We start from the raw sequence: 13,726 nt of genomic DNA, 5'->3' as shown, positions 1-13,726 counted from the left end.
TTCATTTAGTTCATGAATTACACTTGCTAGGTCAGTTTATTCAATTATATATGCCCCAGTTAAGAATGTTTCCTTATCAGTATATTAATGTTGCATTTTCAGTTAGCATGTAAGTATTATGAGCTATTCAGTATTACAGATATTCAGTCATAATGTGTTAATTACATAATCAGTGAGGAGTAGGCTTAATACCGAGTGGACTAACGGTCAGTCACCCTCATAGTCCCAGAACTACGTGCCCCATAGGTAAGTCCCCTCTCTGGGCATTATACTTAGTGATCACGCCAGTCATGCCTTTATACCTTTGGTAAGGTATATTGGGTCCTCTCGATGGGGCATATACATTGGACTCCACATTTAGATCATGTGGTTTTATGTCGGTTATTAGTAGCTCCCACAGACAGATTCTAGTGTATTGAGCAGGTTATCAGTTACAGTTCAGTATTCAGTCTCAGTATGTTATAAACTTGGTCACTACATTCAGTTAGTTCATATTCAGCATGTCTAGCATATTTATCATGCTCAGATTATATCACTGTCACAACGACAAAATGATATTGGTCATTAATTTTTCTCTTACAAGTTACAACCATAGTTGACTAGTCTTACTTCCATCCTTAATTGGTAATTTTGAAATTGAAAAGTAGGGAGGGGGTGTTTTATTTCTAAGGTGAAAGAATCTTTTAATACATATTCAAATTAATCGGATCTAAGAAAGTGACACCAAAGTGAAAAATCACCAATAAGAATTAGGGATGGAAATAGGGTGGCATGAACATGAGCGGGGACAGGGGCGTAGCTACCCTTAGCCTAGGATGTTCAATCGGATACCCTTCGTTGGAAAATTATATTGTATTAATAAGTAAAATAATACTTTAAATGGTTAAATAACACATTTTGGACACCCTTGGAAAACAATAAAGTTTCTTAGCCTAGTGGTTTTAATCGTTCTGGACTTTTAAAAATAATTCAAAAATAAAAAATCTGTTATTTGACTTTTGATTTTTTTTCTTTTCATTAAAAATTTAAAAGTAATTATTTAATTTAAAGTTAATAAGCAAATTCTATTTATTTATTTATGGAGAAAAGAGACAAATACACCCCAAACTAACGTAAATGGTATGCAGATACCCTCCGTCATACTTTTGGGACATTGGTGCCCCTACAGTTCAAAAACTAGAGCATATATGTCCCTCACTCTAACGGAAGACTAAATAGGGACACGTGGCGTAATCTTATCCGTCGATTCGATATTTAATAAATATCGGATATGTGGATAAGATTATGACATATGTATGTCTGTTAGTTTAAAGGGTATATATGCTTTAGTTTTTAGACGGTAGCAGCACCAATGTCCCAAAAGTATGACGAAGGGTATATTTGCATACCATTTACGATAGTTCGGGGGTATATTTGTCCTTTTCCCCTTTATTTATTCTATAAAGCTACTAAAAGTGAAAAAGCTCCATATAGAATTTCTTTTAATATAATTCGTTTGATTTTACTCTTTATTTTTCATTTCTAGTTGTTAGTCATCAGAGGTTGAAATCTTGAAACATAAAAGTGATTTCACTCTAAATTGAATTTTCTCTCTCTCTTTTCTTTGATTGTTCACTTCCTATCAAATAAATGTGAACATTAAAGCTAAATATTATGTATTTGATTTTAAATTTTTTGGTATATTTTTTAATTAAAAAAATAAATCATTAATGCTACGTAGTTTGATTTACAAAATTTAAGTGCACCCATTCATTAAATTATTTTTATTAGCTATGAAATTTTTAGACACCCTTCGTAGATTTTCTGGTTACGCCACTGAGTGGGGCGATTTTAAGGCTAGGTAGGATGGGGCAGTTTAAAGGTTATGTAGGCGGGTGGGATGCGGGGCGGATTGAAGTGATTTTTTTATATACTAATGTGAGGCGGGGTTGGTTGCATGTCTATACGATTTTATGTGAGTTCAAACTTAATTTTCATTTTTTACATGTTATAAGAGTAATAAAACATTATTTATTAAGATAATTTCTTTAAGTTACTAAGATATTCAAGATAGTAAATAAAAATGGTTCAGTAAAACCTAATACAATTTCCTTCCCAATTGACCTTTAAAAAATAAAATTTTAAATTATTATCTATTAAATCAATACAACATAATAAATTTTATTTTTAGCATTAAACTTAATTAAAAAAGACAAATATTCAAAAATTTATACGAGACAAGTTCATGTGGGACGATTTATGCGGGGCAGAGTAAAGAGAGTTGAAAATGAAAAAAAATTATGCAAAACAAAATGAATCAGATTAATTTTTTTACGGATTAAGCTCAATCCACCCCGCCTCATTACTATCCCTAATAAGAATAATGGTCCTTCCAGAAGAAAGATATTTTTGACAATTGGATAGATCTTTGCACCTTTTCTTTATGTCTATTTATAGTTCCTTCTATCCCCCAAACTTTTCAACAACCATCATTATTGTTAAGTTAGAAAAAATAAATAAGAAAATCTCCATTGTATAACATGAGCTGGTGGTGGTCTGGAGCTATTGGTGCTGCCAAGGTAATTCTTCTTTCTTTTTTCTCTCTAAAATCTTGCTTTAATATAATATGCTCCATTTGATTCCAAGATTTCCTTTGCTTTTTTTCAAAATTTAAAAGTTTTAAGCAAAGTGAAAACAAATTTGTCATAGTATGTAGTTACTATTATATGGATCTAGTTTTTATAAAATTATGCAATAGTCTTTTTTGATGTATTACTTTTTTTGAAAATAAAGATGGTTTAGTATATTTTAGGATGATTATATCATTATTGTTTGACATGCTTGTCCACATGGGGGCTATTTAGGTATTTCAATATTACTAGCTTTATGATTATTTTACCAAATGAATGATGTTAGTTACCTTTCTACTGCTGGACCAAGAAATCATGCAGTTATTTTTAATTATGCTCTCAACTTTGATTTATTAGTTAATTATACTCTTATCGTTAAAGTAGAGTTATTTTTATCCTCGTCGTTAATAAATTTATCACTTTTACCCCTCTATGGATAGAAATTCCCAAATTAATCAAAATTAACCTGAATTCTTTTAAACGACCCATCAGTCTCTTCTTCAAATCCAATGTAACCCATTTTAACAAATTCTCCAACTCACACCAAATTAAACCTCCAAGATTCAAATAAAAAAAACATTGGATTGGATTGAACTTTGAAAAGATCGGCAGCTTTCCAAGTAATTTCATGGATAGCCATTGAATTGGAGTTGAGGATTTTTCTTCTTCTTCAATTGGAGCTGAAGTTTGAAGAACCAGAAGTTCCACCATTTCAAAAAAGAAAAGAAAAAACTTGAGCTTGATTCGATAATTGGAAGTCGCGAGTTAGGAATTTGTTGTGAATGAATTCTGTTTCATTTTATTTTTTTTTGTTGCTGATTCCATACCATTTCATGGTTATCCATTGATCGGAGAGGATCAATTTGAAAAAGGCAACTCCCCATTAAGGCTCAATCGAAGGTCAAATTTGAAAAATTGAATTATCGCAAATAAGCTTTGTTTTGAATGAATATTATTGCAAAAGATTGAAACTTTTTGGAGAGCGTAGGTATGACATTTGAAATAATTTGGTGAAGGATTCCATGCTTTGGGGCTGAATTTCTTGAATAGGGTTATTAGATCTGAGTCCATGGCCACGTTGTTCAATGTTGAAGGATGCTTGAGGGAAATAAATCACTATCGAGATATTGCTTCCGAGAATTTCATCTTGAATGACTCGATTGTCATACAAGATTTTAGAACAGAAATGGACTTTGGGTATTTTTTGCATAGGTGGAATCAACAAAATTAATCGAAAATAGTATTTGGTTGGCTTGGGAAAAATGAAAATGATATTTGGATTTTCTTAAAGGAAATAGATCTCCACGTTCCTTGCACTTCACCTCTGATGTTGTCCACATAAATGTATACATACACACCTTGCACTGGATATTCATGGCCTTCTTGTTCGCGTCAAGTTGGCCTCCTTTTGTGCCTTTCATCTTCTCAATGTTCTTCTCACGAGCCATCTTGGCTTTCTGACCGTTGCATCCACCCATTACTGCTGAAATGGACGTGAATTGAAACCCTAGAGATCTCTTTTGTTATAGGCGGAAAACAGTGGCCGGGATACGGCCCATTTGATTTGAATGGGATTTTAATTAAATGGATTGTGGGTCAAGCTATTGAAAATTTATTTTAAACAAATAATTTTGATTGAAATTGGGTAATTGAAGTCAATTTGGGAGATTCCGGCTAAATCAGGGGTATATGTGTTAAGTTTGTAGACGACGAGGATAAAAATAAGAGCATAGTTAACTAATAAATCAAAGTTGAGGAATATTTTTGACCATTTTCCTTTTTTAAATTATTTATGTGTCCCTCAAAAAGATGTATATACTCTCTGACTTGTGTGGGTCCATTTGCAACTTTAAATGCTGCTACATCTGCCCTTTTCTATTTATTTCTAAACTTAAATCTATAGTCCAATGATATTTTTTTTGGAAAAAATGACAAATATAACTTCGAACTACCATAAGTAATATGTACATATCTTCGTTATATTTTTAGAACATTAATGCTCATGTCGTTCAAAAACTCGAACATATATACCCTTCACCATTAATATTTACAATTGTTTTTTTTAGTGAGGACATAATCAAAAATCATTTCTTAGTTTTAGATTGAACAAAAAAGGCTTTTAAAAGTGATAAAAATTATTATGCATAAAGTGAGATGCAATGTTAAATTTTTTGTTTTAAATTGAAAATGAATAATATGTTTTTACACTCCTTTAATCTTTATTCTTTAGGTACTTTGAATAACATTTCTCCCAAAATTGGCTATTCAATTTCTTACCTAATTTCTTAAAATGTTAACTACTCCCTGACAATATTTTATCTACAAAACATATTAGTGGTGAAATAAAAAACTTCAAAGACTAACTTTTTAAAAATGAAATATGCATGTGATACTATTAAAAAGAGTAAAATCGATTTATATTATTTAAAAATTATATTAAAAAACATTATCATATAAATTACATTAATTAATAATTAAAGATAAATATAAAATAATATAAAACTTGGTATATTCTCTAAATTTCTATTATGATATCTAAATTAAGATTGGAAAAATAATATATATTGGGTCTGTACTAACACGGATTTTCATGTCTAATTATATATTAAAAAGAGGCTATAGAAGCAGTACTCCCTGTATTGTCGGCTTACAAATTGGGGGTATTTTTGGTACTTCAAAAATTATTTGTTTTAGTTCTATTAAACTTTATTTTTGAAAAAAGACATATTTATTGAAGTTATCTCGAAAAGTCAGTTATACGCTTAAACTATCATGACGATTTATTACACACTTTTACTGTTTAAGAGTGGATTAATGTATCCCCTAAAATTGACGCGATAAAAAAATTAAAAATAAATTAAAAAGATGAGCGTCCAATATAAAAATTAAAAATAAAAAATCCTCCTTCCCCACCCCTCATATCTCTTCTTCTTCACACCCACCCTCTTCTTCTTCACACCCATCAATTATCCTCTTCATCTTCACACACCACCCATTAAAAAATCAAAATTGTTACTTGTTGAATAAAAGAAAAAGAGAGGAAGAGAGATAAATGTTGAGGAATGAAACAGAAAGAGCACTTCATAAAGCTCCATCAGAAATTTCTCTGACTGAAGTCTGCACAAGTCAGATTCAAATAGTATCGGTGGATAGAATATCTTTACAGACGGTATTTTGTATACTATATTCCCATACAGGAAAAAAACTAAACTAATTTATAATCCTTAAGCATTTGAAGAACCTGAACATGCCTAAACTGATATTGTTCTTTGGAATTATGATCAATTAAAAAAATCTAGAGATCTTCCTTAACAACATGACCAAAAATTGAACAATAGTGTTTTTAATCGGGAAGAATATAGAAAAACAAGCACTGCAACACGATTCGATTTGACTTTTAAAACAAAGAATAAAGAATTGATAGTGAAGGTGGCCGGCCATGATTTTTTCGGTAAGATCAGAGATGAAGTGGGTGAGATTTATTGATGAAGAAGATATAATTATTAGAGATTTTAAATAATTAATTAGGGATTAATTAGTGTAAAATATAGTTAACAAAAGTAAAGTTAATCAATAAAGAAAGAAAAATGATATAAAAAATTATAATTTCAGACATGGAGCTGACATAGCAGCGAGTGTAATACACCATATACTATGAGTGTGGTATTACATGTTTCAGGGTGGTATTAAATTCATTTTTTAAGTAGTAAAGATGTCTAATAGATCGTAATGATAATTTAAGCGTGTAACTGACTCTTTGAAATAATTTCAAGGGAAAATCTATAACTTTTCCCCTTTATTTTTTTATGCATGTACCTTATCCATTGTGGACAAAAAAATCATACTATTTTCAAATTTTTTTGGGAAAAAGGTCTGAAATAAATCTAAACTTTGATCGAAATTGTTGTTACGATATCGAATTTTGGAAAGAACCTTTTACCCCTCTGCACTATTTAATAATGTATTTTAAAGGTATATATGTGTCCACGTGGACATCATAAATATTGCATCATTATAAATAGTAATGTGTCCACGTGGGCACATATATACCTTTAAAATACAATATTAAATAGTGCAGAGGATTAAAAGGTCCTCCATAAAATTTGATAACGTAACAATAATTTCAACCGTATTTTTCAGACCCTTTTCCCATTTTTTTTTAGTATACCTCTTGCATTTTCCTTCATATATGTGTCAGCCTTTCTCCTTAATCTTTCGATGAGTTTTGTGTGCCGGCACTTCATTTTCTTATATACTTCCTATTTAATTGTTATATAATTAATAACTTATAATAGGGAGTTTCAAAAATTATAGTCTTTAAATTTATTAGTCTTATTTCTTTAGTTTTTATATATTAATTTTTTTATATAAAAAATATTAAATTATTTCATAATTAATAATTTAAAATATAATAAATTTAATTGACTCTTGAAATTTTATTAGTGTCACAAAAAATGGAGAGAAAACATTAATTGTATTGTTTGAAATGACGTAAAAAATATTGTAAATCACTTTAAAAATATATATGTGCCACACAAATTGGGATAGAAAAACTAATATACATTATTTGAAAATTACACAAAAGGTAATATAAATTATTATCGACTTAAAATATTTAACACATATAAAGAGTCTGATTGTTTCTCAAAATTTTATTAGTGCCACATAATTGAAGCAAAGAGAAAATATACTATTATTTAATATATATATATATATATACATATATATATATATACTATAAATCACAATAATTAACAATTTAAAACATTTACATATTAAAATTTAACTAACTCTTCAAATTATACCAAATTATATTTGAATCATATAAATTAAAACAACCAAATAACATAGATTGGGCCTGTGCTAGCACAGATCCAGTATCTAGTATCTATACAATATATACCCTAATTTTAAGGAATGAACATTTGTAGCTTAAGAATCAAACCACCCTTTATTTTAAACAACGGAAAAGGGTCATATTTATCCCTGTACTATCCAAAATAGTTTAAATATACCCTTCGTTATACTTTTGGGTCAAATATACCCTTACCGTTATACTTTGGGCCAAACATACACCTCATCCGTTAAAACTTTGAATCCTAATCTTAGAATAGAAAAGTGAAGGGTTGTGATTAACTTGAAGGACCCATATTTTTTTGTCCTAGACAACATCTAAAATAACTCATAATTCAATCCAAGTAAGGCTTCTCATATCAACAGACAACAATGGAGTAATGTCATATTCATCTAAGTTGATGATTCTCAACATCTGAACACACACGACACTTACAAATCTCAGCAATTAATTGAAATTTCGATGAGTGAAGTATCAACGGTGAAGAACTGGAGAATTTTAAATTTTATTTTTCAAGCTCATTGTCAAATTTATAGAACCTAAAAATGAATTCAGTTGAATCATACTAAGCAAGAGAAAATTTCAGCTTAAAAAAGAATAATTCAAATAATTTTCAATAATCCATTGATTTACAGCAACTTCCTATCACAAATTTGAAGGTCAAAGACCCAACAATTTTGTTTCTAACTTCTCCACCCAATGTGCATTATATGTTTAGCGCGTCAATCCAAATCAATCAAATTTCAAGCACCACATCAATTGAACTTTCACAAATTTTAGAATCAAACCAAGACAATTCGTTGAAAGAATTGTGCTTTTGTTTGCTTATTCAATAAGAAAGTTCAATTATAAGAACAACACACAGTAAACTATTTTAAACAAATTTGCAACTTTTTTTCCAATATTTTATATTTTTGATAGGCAAAATAAATGAAAACATTAATTATATAAACCAATTTTCATGTAATGCAGGAAGCTAAATATTTTTTACAAACAACTTGTTGTGCTTTTGTTTGTTTATAAATGGGTTTGGGCAAGAAAGCAAGGGAAGTGGGTGTTGGCTGAGACAAAAAAATATGGGTCTTCAAATCAATCTCAACCCTCCACCTGTCTATTTTAAGATTGAGATTCAATGTTTTAACGGATGAGGGATATATTTGGCCCAAAGTATAACGGTAAGGATGTATTTGGCCCAAAAGTATAACGAAGGGCATATTTAAACTATTTTGGATAGTACCAAAATAAATATGACCCTTTTCCGTTTAAATAACCCAATTCCTTTGAAACCATCTATTTAATTATTTTAATCCATTTATATATACCGAATAATGACAAAGTTTGAACCAAACCTATTTTTATAGTCGTCTTTTTTATTTAAATTTCCATTTAAATCATCACTCAACCACTACGAAAGCTCCAGTATAAAATTTTTGGGAGAATAATTTGATTCTTAAGTTGTTATATGTCTGTACGTTAAAGTTAAAGGTATATATATGTTAACGTAAGATGAGAGAGATATATAGGGTATATTTGACCCTTTTCTGTTTTAAAAATTAGTTTAAATCGGAGTTAATTACTTTCAATTTATCTTCTCTTTATTTCCCATAGTTCCTACTTGAATTGATGACACATAACATATATTTAATTGAACGGCTACAACTTAGTTAATTAGAATAAATTCTAACCATAATTATTAAAATAATTAACTACTTTCATATATTTTCTTTCAAAAGATTTTTATGATTCCACAATTCTAGATATACATTATATTTTTTTAAAATATATATTTTTTTTAAAAAAATTTGCCATGAGTAAATTTCCTAAAGATATAAATGCAAGTAATTACATATCTAATCATTTTGCCTTCATTTATTCATTATAAATTCGAATTAATCAAGAGTATAAAATATAGAACGATTGAAACATTATTGTACTATAAAAAACGTTGTTTACCTAAATGATTGATAGTTTTTCTTACGGGTTAAATTGTTTTTTTTTTGTAGAGAGTATTATATAAAAGTACATAAATAAATTTATGTATTCATTGAAATAATAAAGTTGCATAATATAATTTATTGGTAAATACATTGCCAACTATATATTGTAGGAGGAGACTTCATTTGATTATATTTTATAATGAATAAATAAGACAAAACAATGTTATATGTAGTTACTCGCATTTCATATATTTATGAAATTTAATCTAGGAAAAAAGAATTTTTTTAATATATATTTAGGAAAAATATAATGCAGATTTAGAATGGACGGTTAGTAAATATCTAACATAATTTTTAATGACCCAGAAAAAATTTGAAGAAGATGATGTTCCACAAAATTTTCAAAGTGTTGCTCTAATCATCGGAGTGACTGGCATCGTCGGTAATAGTCTCGCCGAGATCCTCCCTTGTGCCGATACTCCTGGCGGTCCTTGGAAGGTCTACGGTGTTGCACGCCGCCCTAGACCATCGTGGAATGTCGACCATCCTATTGAGTATATCCAATGTGACATATCGAATAAAGAAGAAGCCCAATCCAAACTCACTCTTCTCACTGATGTTACTCACGTTTTCTATGTTACTTGGGCGAATCGGCCAACAGAGGTTGAAAACTGTGAAATCAATGGGAAAATGTTTCAAAATGTGCTCGATGCTATTATCCCCAATTGCCCCAATTTGTCCCATATTTGTTTGCAAACTGGTCTAAAACACTATCATGGTTCATTTGAATTGTTCGGAAAAGTAGCCCATGATACCCCATATCACGAGGGTTTGCCCCGTTTACCCGTAACCATTTTCTATTACACCCAGGAGGATATCTTATTTGAGGAGGTGAAGAAAAAAGAAGGATTAACATGGTCAATTCATAGGCCTGGGTTGATTTTTGGATTTTCACCGTATAGTATGATGAATATTATTGGAACTCTTTGTGTTTATGCAGCTATATGTAAACACGAGGGGTTGCCGTTGAGATTTCCAGGCTCTAAATCTGCGTGGGATGGGTATTCAATTTGTTCAGATGCAGATTTAATCGCGGAGCAGCACATATGGGCATCAGTGGATCCAAACGCAAAGAATGAAGCATTTAATATAAGCAATGGGGATGTATTCAAGTGGAAACATTTGTGGGAGGGTTTAGCTGAGGAGTTTGAAGTGGAAATTGAAGAATTTGATGAAAATAAGAGATGGACACTTGAGGAGATGATGAAGGACAAAGGACAAATTTGGGATGGGATTGTGAAGGAGAATGGATTGGTAGAAAGTAAATTGGAGGAGATTGGAGGTTGGTGGTTTGTTGATCTTGTTCTCAATGAAGAGTGTCCATTGGATACTATGAATAAGAGCAAGGAACATGGTTTTTTGGGTTTTAGAAACTCCAAAAATGCCTTCATCTCATGGATTTATAAGATTAAAGCTTGCAAAATTGTTCCTTAATTAGTTTTGGGATTTGTTCTGTGTGAAACCAATGTTTAAGAAAGGGTTGACTCAGTTAGTCAGATCCCTCATGTTGGTTTCATTATGGTCATCCAATCTTGTTTGGATGGTTGTTAGCCATGTATTGATTCTATTGTTAGTTTAAATATTATGTTTATTTTGATTGTTACTTAAATTTATTTATAACTATTAATTTTATGATTACATTAGCGAATTACGGGTATATAATCATGAACAAACGTTTTATAACCCAATTTTAGAGTTTCAACAGTCAACCGTCTTTACATACCAGGTTGTTCACCTTAAGTCAAGCTAAACCCTTCCCTAAAGCTACAACTATAGATTTTAAGGACTAAAAATTGAAACACCAAGTTAGGAAGTTCCGTAAGTTGCTTCTGCACTTCCCCGAAATATTTTTTCATATGAATAGACGATTTTGGGACATTTTCTACATTAAAACTGACTTACCCCGTCATAGCAGCCCGATCTTGCTACAACGCCGCCGCCATGGCGAAACTGCCCGCTATAACGAGAATTAATACAGTCGATGTAGAGGCGTGACAATCGCTATAGCATGTGGCACGGGTCAGAATCTGAAAAATCCTCCCAAAAATGTCATTTCGCAACACACCTTCAAACATTGAAATTCCAAACCAATCCCTTCACGTCAAGTTCGATATCAAGATTTCTACTTATCCGAATTTAATTTTAAAAAGTCATATGGACTCCTTAACGTCTTAGCTAAGAGGGTGACTAGCTTCAACATAGACATCTTATCCAATCCTTTCCCAGATTGCCCTAGACCCCATCTTGCTCAAATTTAATCCAAGCTTAGCTTATATTGAAATTTTTAACTCACCAACCCAACTACTTTAGCACCCGAATTCTTTCACTATAAGCTCACCTATATCGAAAGGGTTGTTCCACTTATTAAAATTGAATAAACAATTGTTCTATAATTACTATATCTAAACACATGGTCAATAGTATATAGGGTGAAAGTCACGTACACCTTCAAACTTTACTTTAAAAATTAAACTCCCCCCTCAACTTTAAGAAATAATCATTCTCTCTCTCCTCCCACCCCCCTTCCTAATTGACTTTTTAAAATGTCTATTATACCCTTACATTAATCTATATAACAATTTTTTAAATTAAAACAGTATTAGTCGTCCAAAAAAGAAAAGGAAAAAAATATTGATTGAGTATATAATTTAGGATGAAAATCATTTACACCCCCAAACTTTACTTTTAAAATCAAACGGCTGCCCCATTCAACTCTGAGACATAAACATTCCCCCACCCTTTTTTCCTAATTATAATTTTTAAATATCTATTATACCCTTACATTATCAACATTTACCTTCTTTTTTTATATACTTATTTTAAAATCATAAATATTTTTATTTTTAATATATATATATATACATATTAAATTGTTTGAGTATATAATTTAATGTCGTTCTATAATGAAATAAATGAACAAAACAACATATATTGTAAATAAATTTTAAATTACAATTTTAAAAAAAATCATTAATGACAATCAAAATTCATTTATCTACACAGATAATAGAGAATAATAGATTGTCATAATTACATAAACATGTCATTTTAACTTGGCTTCAACTGTCATCTACACCCTTCAAATTCGGGTATGCACAAGTAGACACTTTAACTTATATAAAGTTGAACAAATATACACACGCGTTCTCCATGACAATTCACGTGAGCTACACTCAAACTAATTCGTATTATGTCATGTAGGACACATATTATGTTATTTGTACGACACATGTCTCTATTTGTTCAACTTTATACAAGTTTAAATGTCTACTTGTGCACACTCATAAGTTGTACATAAATGTCATCTGACGTGAACCTAAAGAGCACGTTAATATAATATGTCTAAGTGATAAGTGTCATACCCCAAGCCTACACCTAGACGTGGTTGACACTCGGAAATTATTGTTGGTCCTCAAACAAACCCTTGGCGTGACTGTCTACTTAGCGAAAAACTAAACACATGAATACATAAACTTAAAATGATGAGCATTTGAAATAACAATTGAATTCATGAACTGTCTAAAAATACTGACTATAAATAATAGAATTAGTCAAAACATCTGAGAAGGGAAAACTGAATCAACTCTATAACTTTGTCTATCTATGAAGCCTTTACTTGAATGAAGATAGGTGATGAGACCAAACTCAAGGCTACCTTAAAGATACTAATAAAGCATAAAGGCTGGAATCTTTCAAAAGCAAGGAGGTCTAACCAAAAGTTAACAAATGAGTGATCCCAATAGAGCATATGTTGATGATTCTGAACACCTGTATCTGCATCTTAAAATGATATAGCATCGAATGACGTTAGTAAATGAAGTTTACGGTATGATATAACCAATTGAACTAAATAAAGGAACTGAATCTGACCGAAAGTAAAGCATGAGTATGAAGTATAATCATTAAAGCTTCACAATGAGGTGTGCAATAATAGAAAAACATTAAAATACTATACTTTTCTTTCTTGGAGAGTTTCTCTAACCGACAACTACCACTATGAGCCTCGTGATGATACAACGTCTTTTCCATATTGCCAAAATTGTCACGCCCCAAGCTACCCCCAAGACGCGGACACGGGACCTAGGACCACACGTGATCCCAAGCTAACCCTGCTGGCATGATCATGAGCATACCAAAGATAATAAACTGATGCGGAAGCTAAATCATCAATAAATCTGAAAAGATGGGGAATACCCATATACTATAACTGAATATATCAAATCTGAGAGTTTAATACAAAAGAAATATCAAACTCAAAATACTAA

General features: G+C 30.7%; 1 protein-coding gene across 1 annotated transcript; it reads left to right on the top strand.

The window, feature by feature from the left end:
• The first annotated feature begins 2,441 nt into the window (after positions 1 to 2,441).
• On the top strand, positions 2,442 to 11,064 carry LOC102593127 (3-oxo-Delta(4,5)-steroid 5-beta-reductase-like). Its single transcript, XM_006366539.2, has 2 exons — positions 2,442 to 2,558; positions 9,768 to 11,064. The coding sequence occupies exons 1-2, from the start codon at positions 2,520 to 2,522 to the stop codon at positions 10,893 to 10,895; spliced, it is 1,167 nt and encodes a 388-aa protein (XP_006366601.1). The 5' UTR covers positions 2,442 to 2,519; the 3' UTR covers positions 10,896 to 11,064.
• The last annotated feature ends 2,662 nt before the right edge of the window (positions 11,065 to 13,726 follow it).

The sequence above is a fragment of the Solanum tuberosum genome, unplaced genomic scaffold (genome assembly GCF_000226075.1).
Source record: "Solanum tuberosum cultivar DM 1-3 516 R44 unplaced genomic scaffold, SolTub_3.0 scf00601, whole genome shotgun sequence".
Taxonomy (NCBI): Eukaryota; Viridiplantae; Streptophyta; class Magnoliopsida; order Solanales; family Solanaceae; genus Solanum; species Solanum tuberosum.
The sequence above is the reverse complement of the archived record's forward strand: the minus strand, read 5'-3'. Positions and strand labels throughout refer to the sequence as shown.

What these genes read in the sequence shown, in the direction of transcription:
- LOC102593127 (XM_006366539.2), top strand. Translation starts at nt 2,520, where the DNA reads ATGAGCTGGTGGTGGTCTGGAGCTATTGGTGCTGCCAAG. An exon ending in GAGCTATTGGTGCTGCCAAG is followed by an intron (nt 2,559 to 9,767) that starts GTAATTCTTCTT and finishes TTAATGACCCAG; the next exon opens with AAAAAATTTGAAGAAGATGA.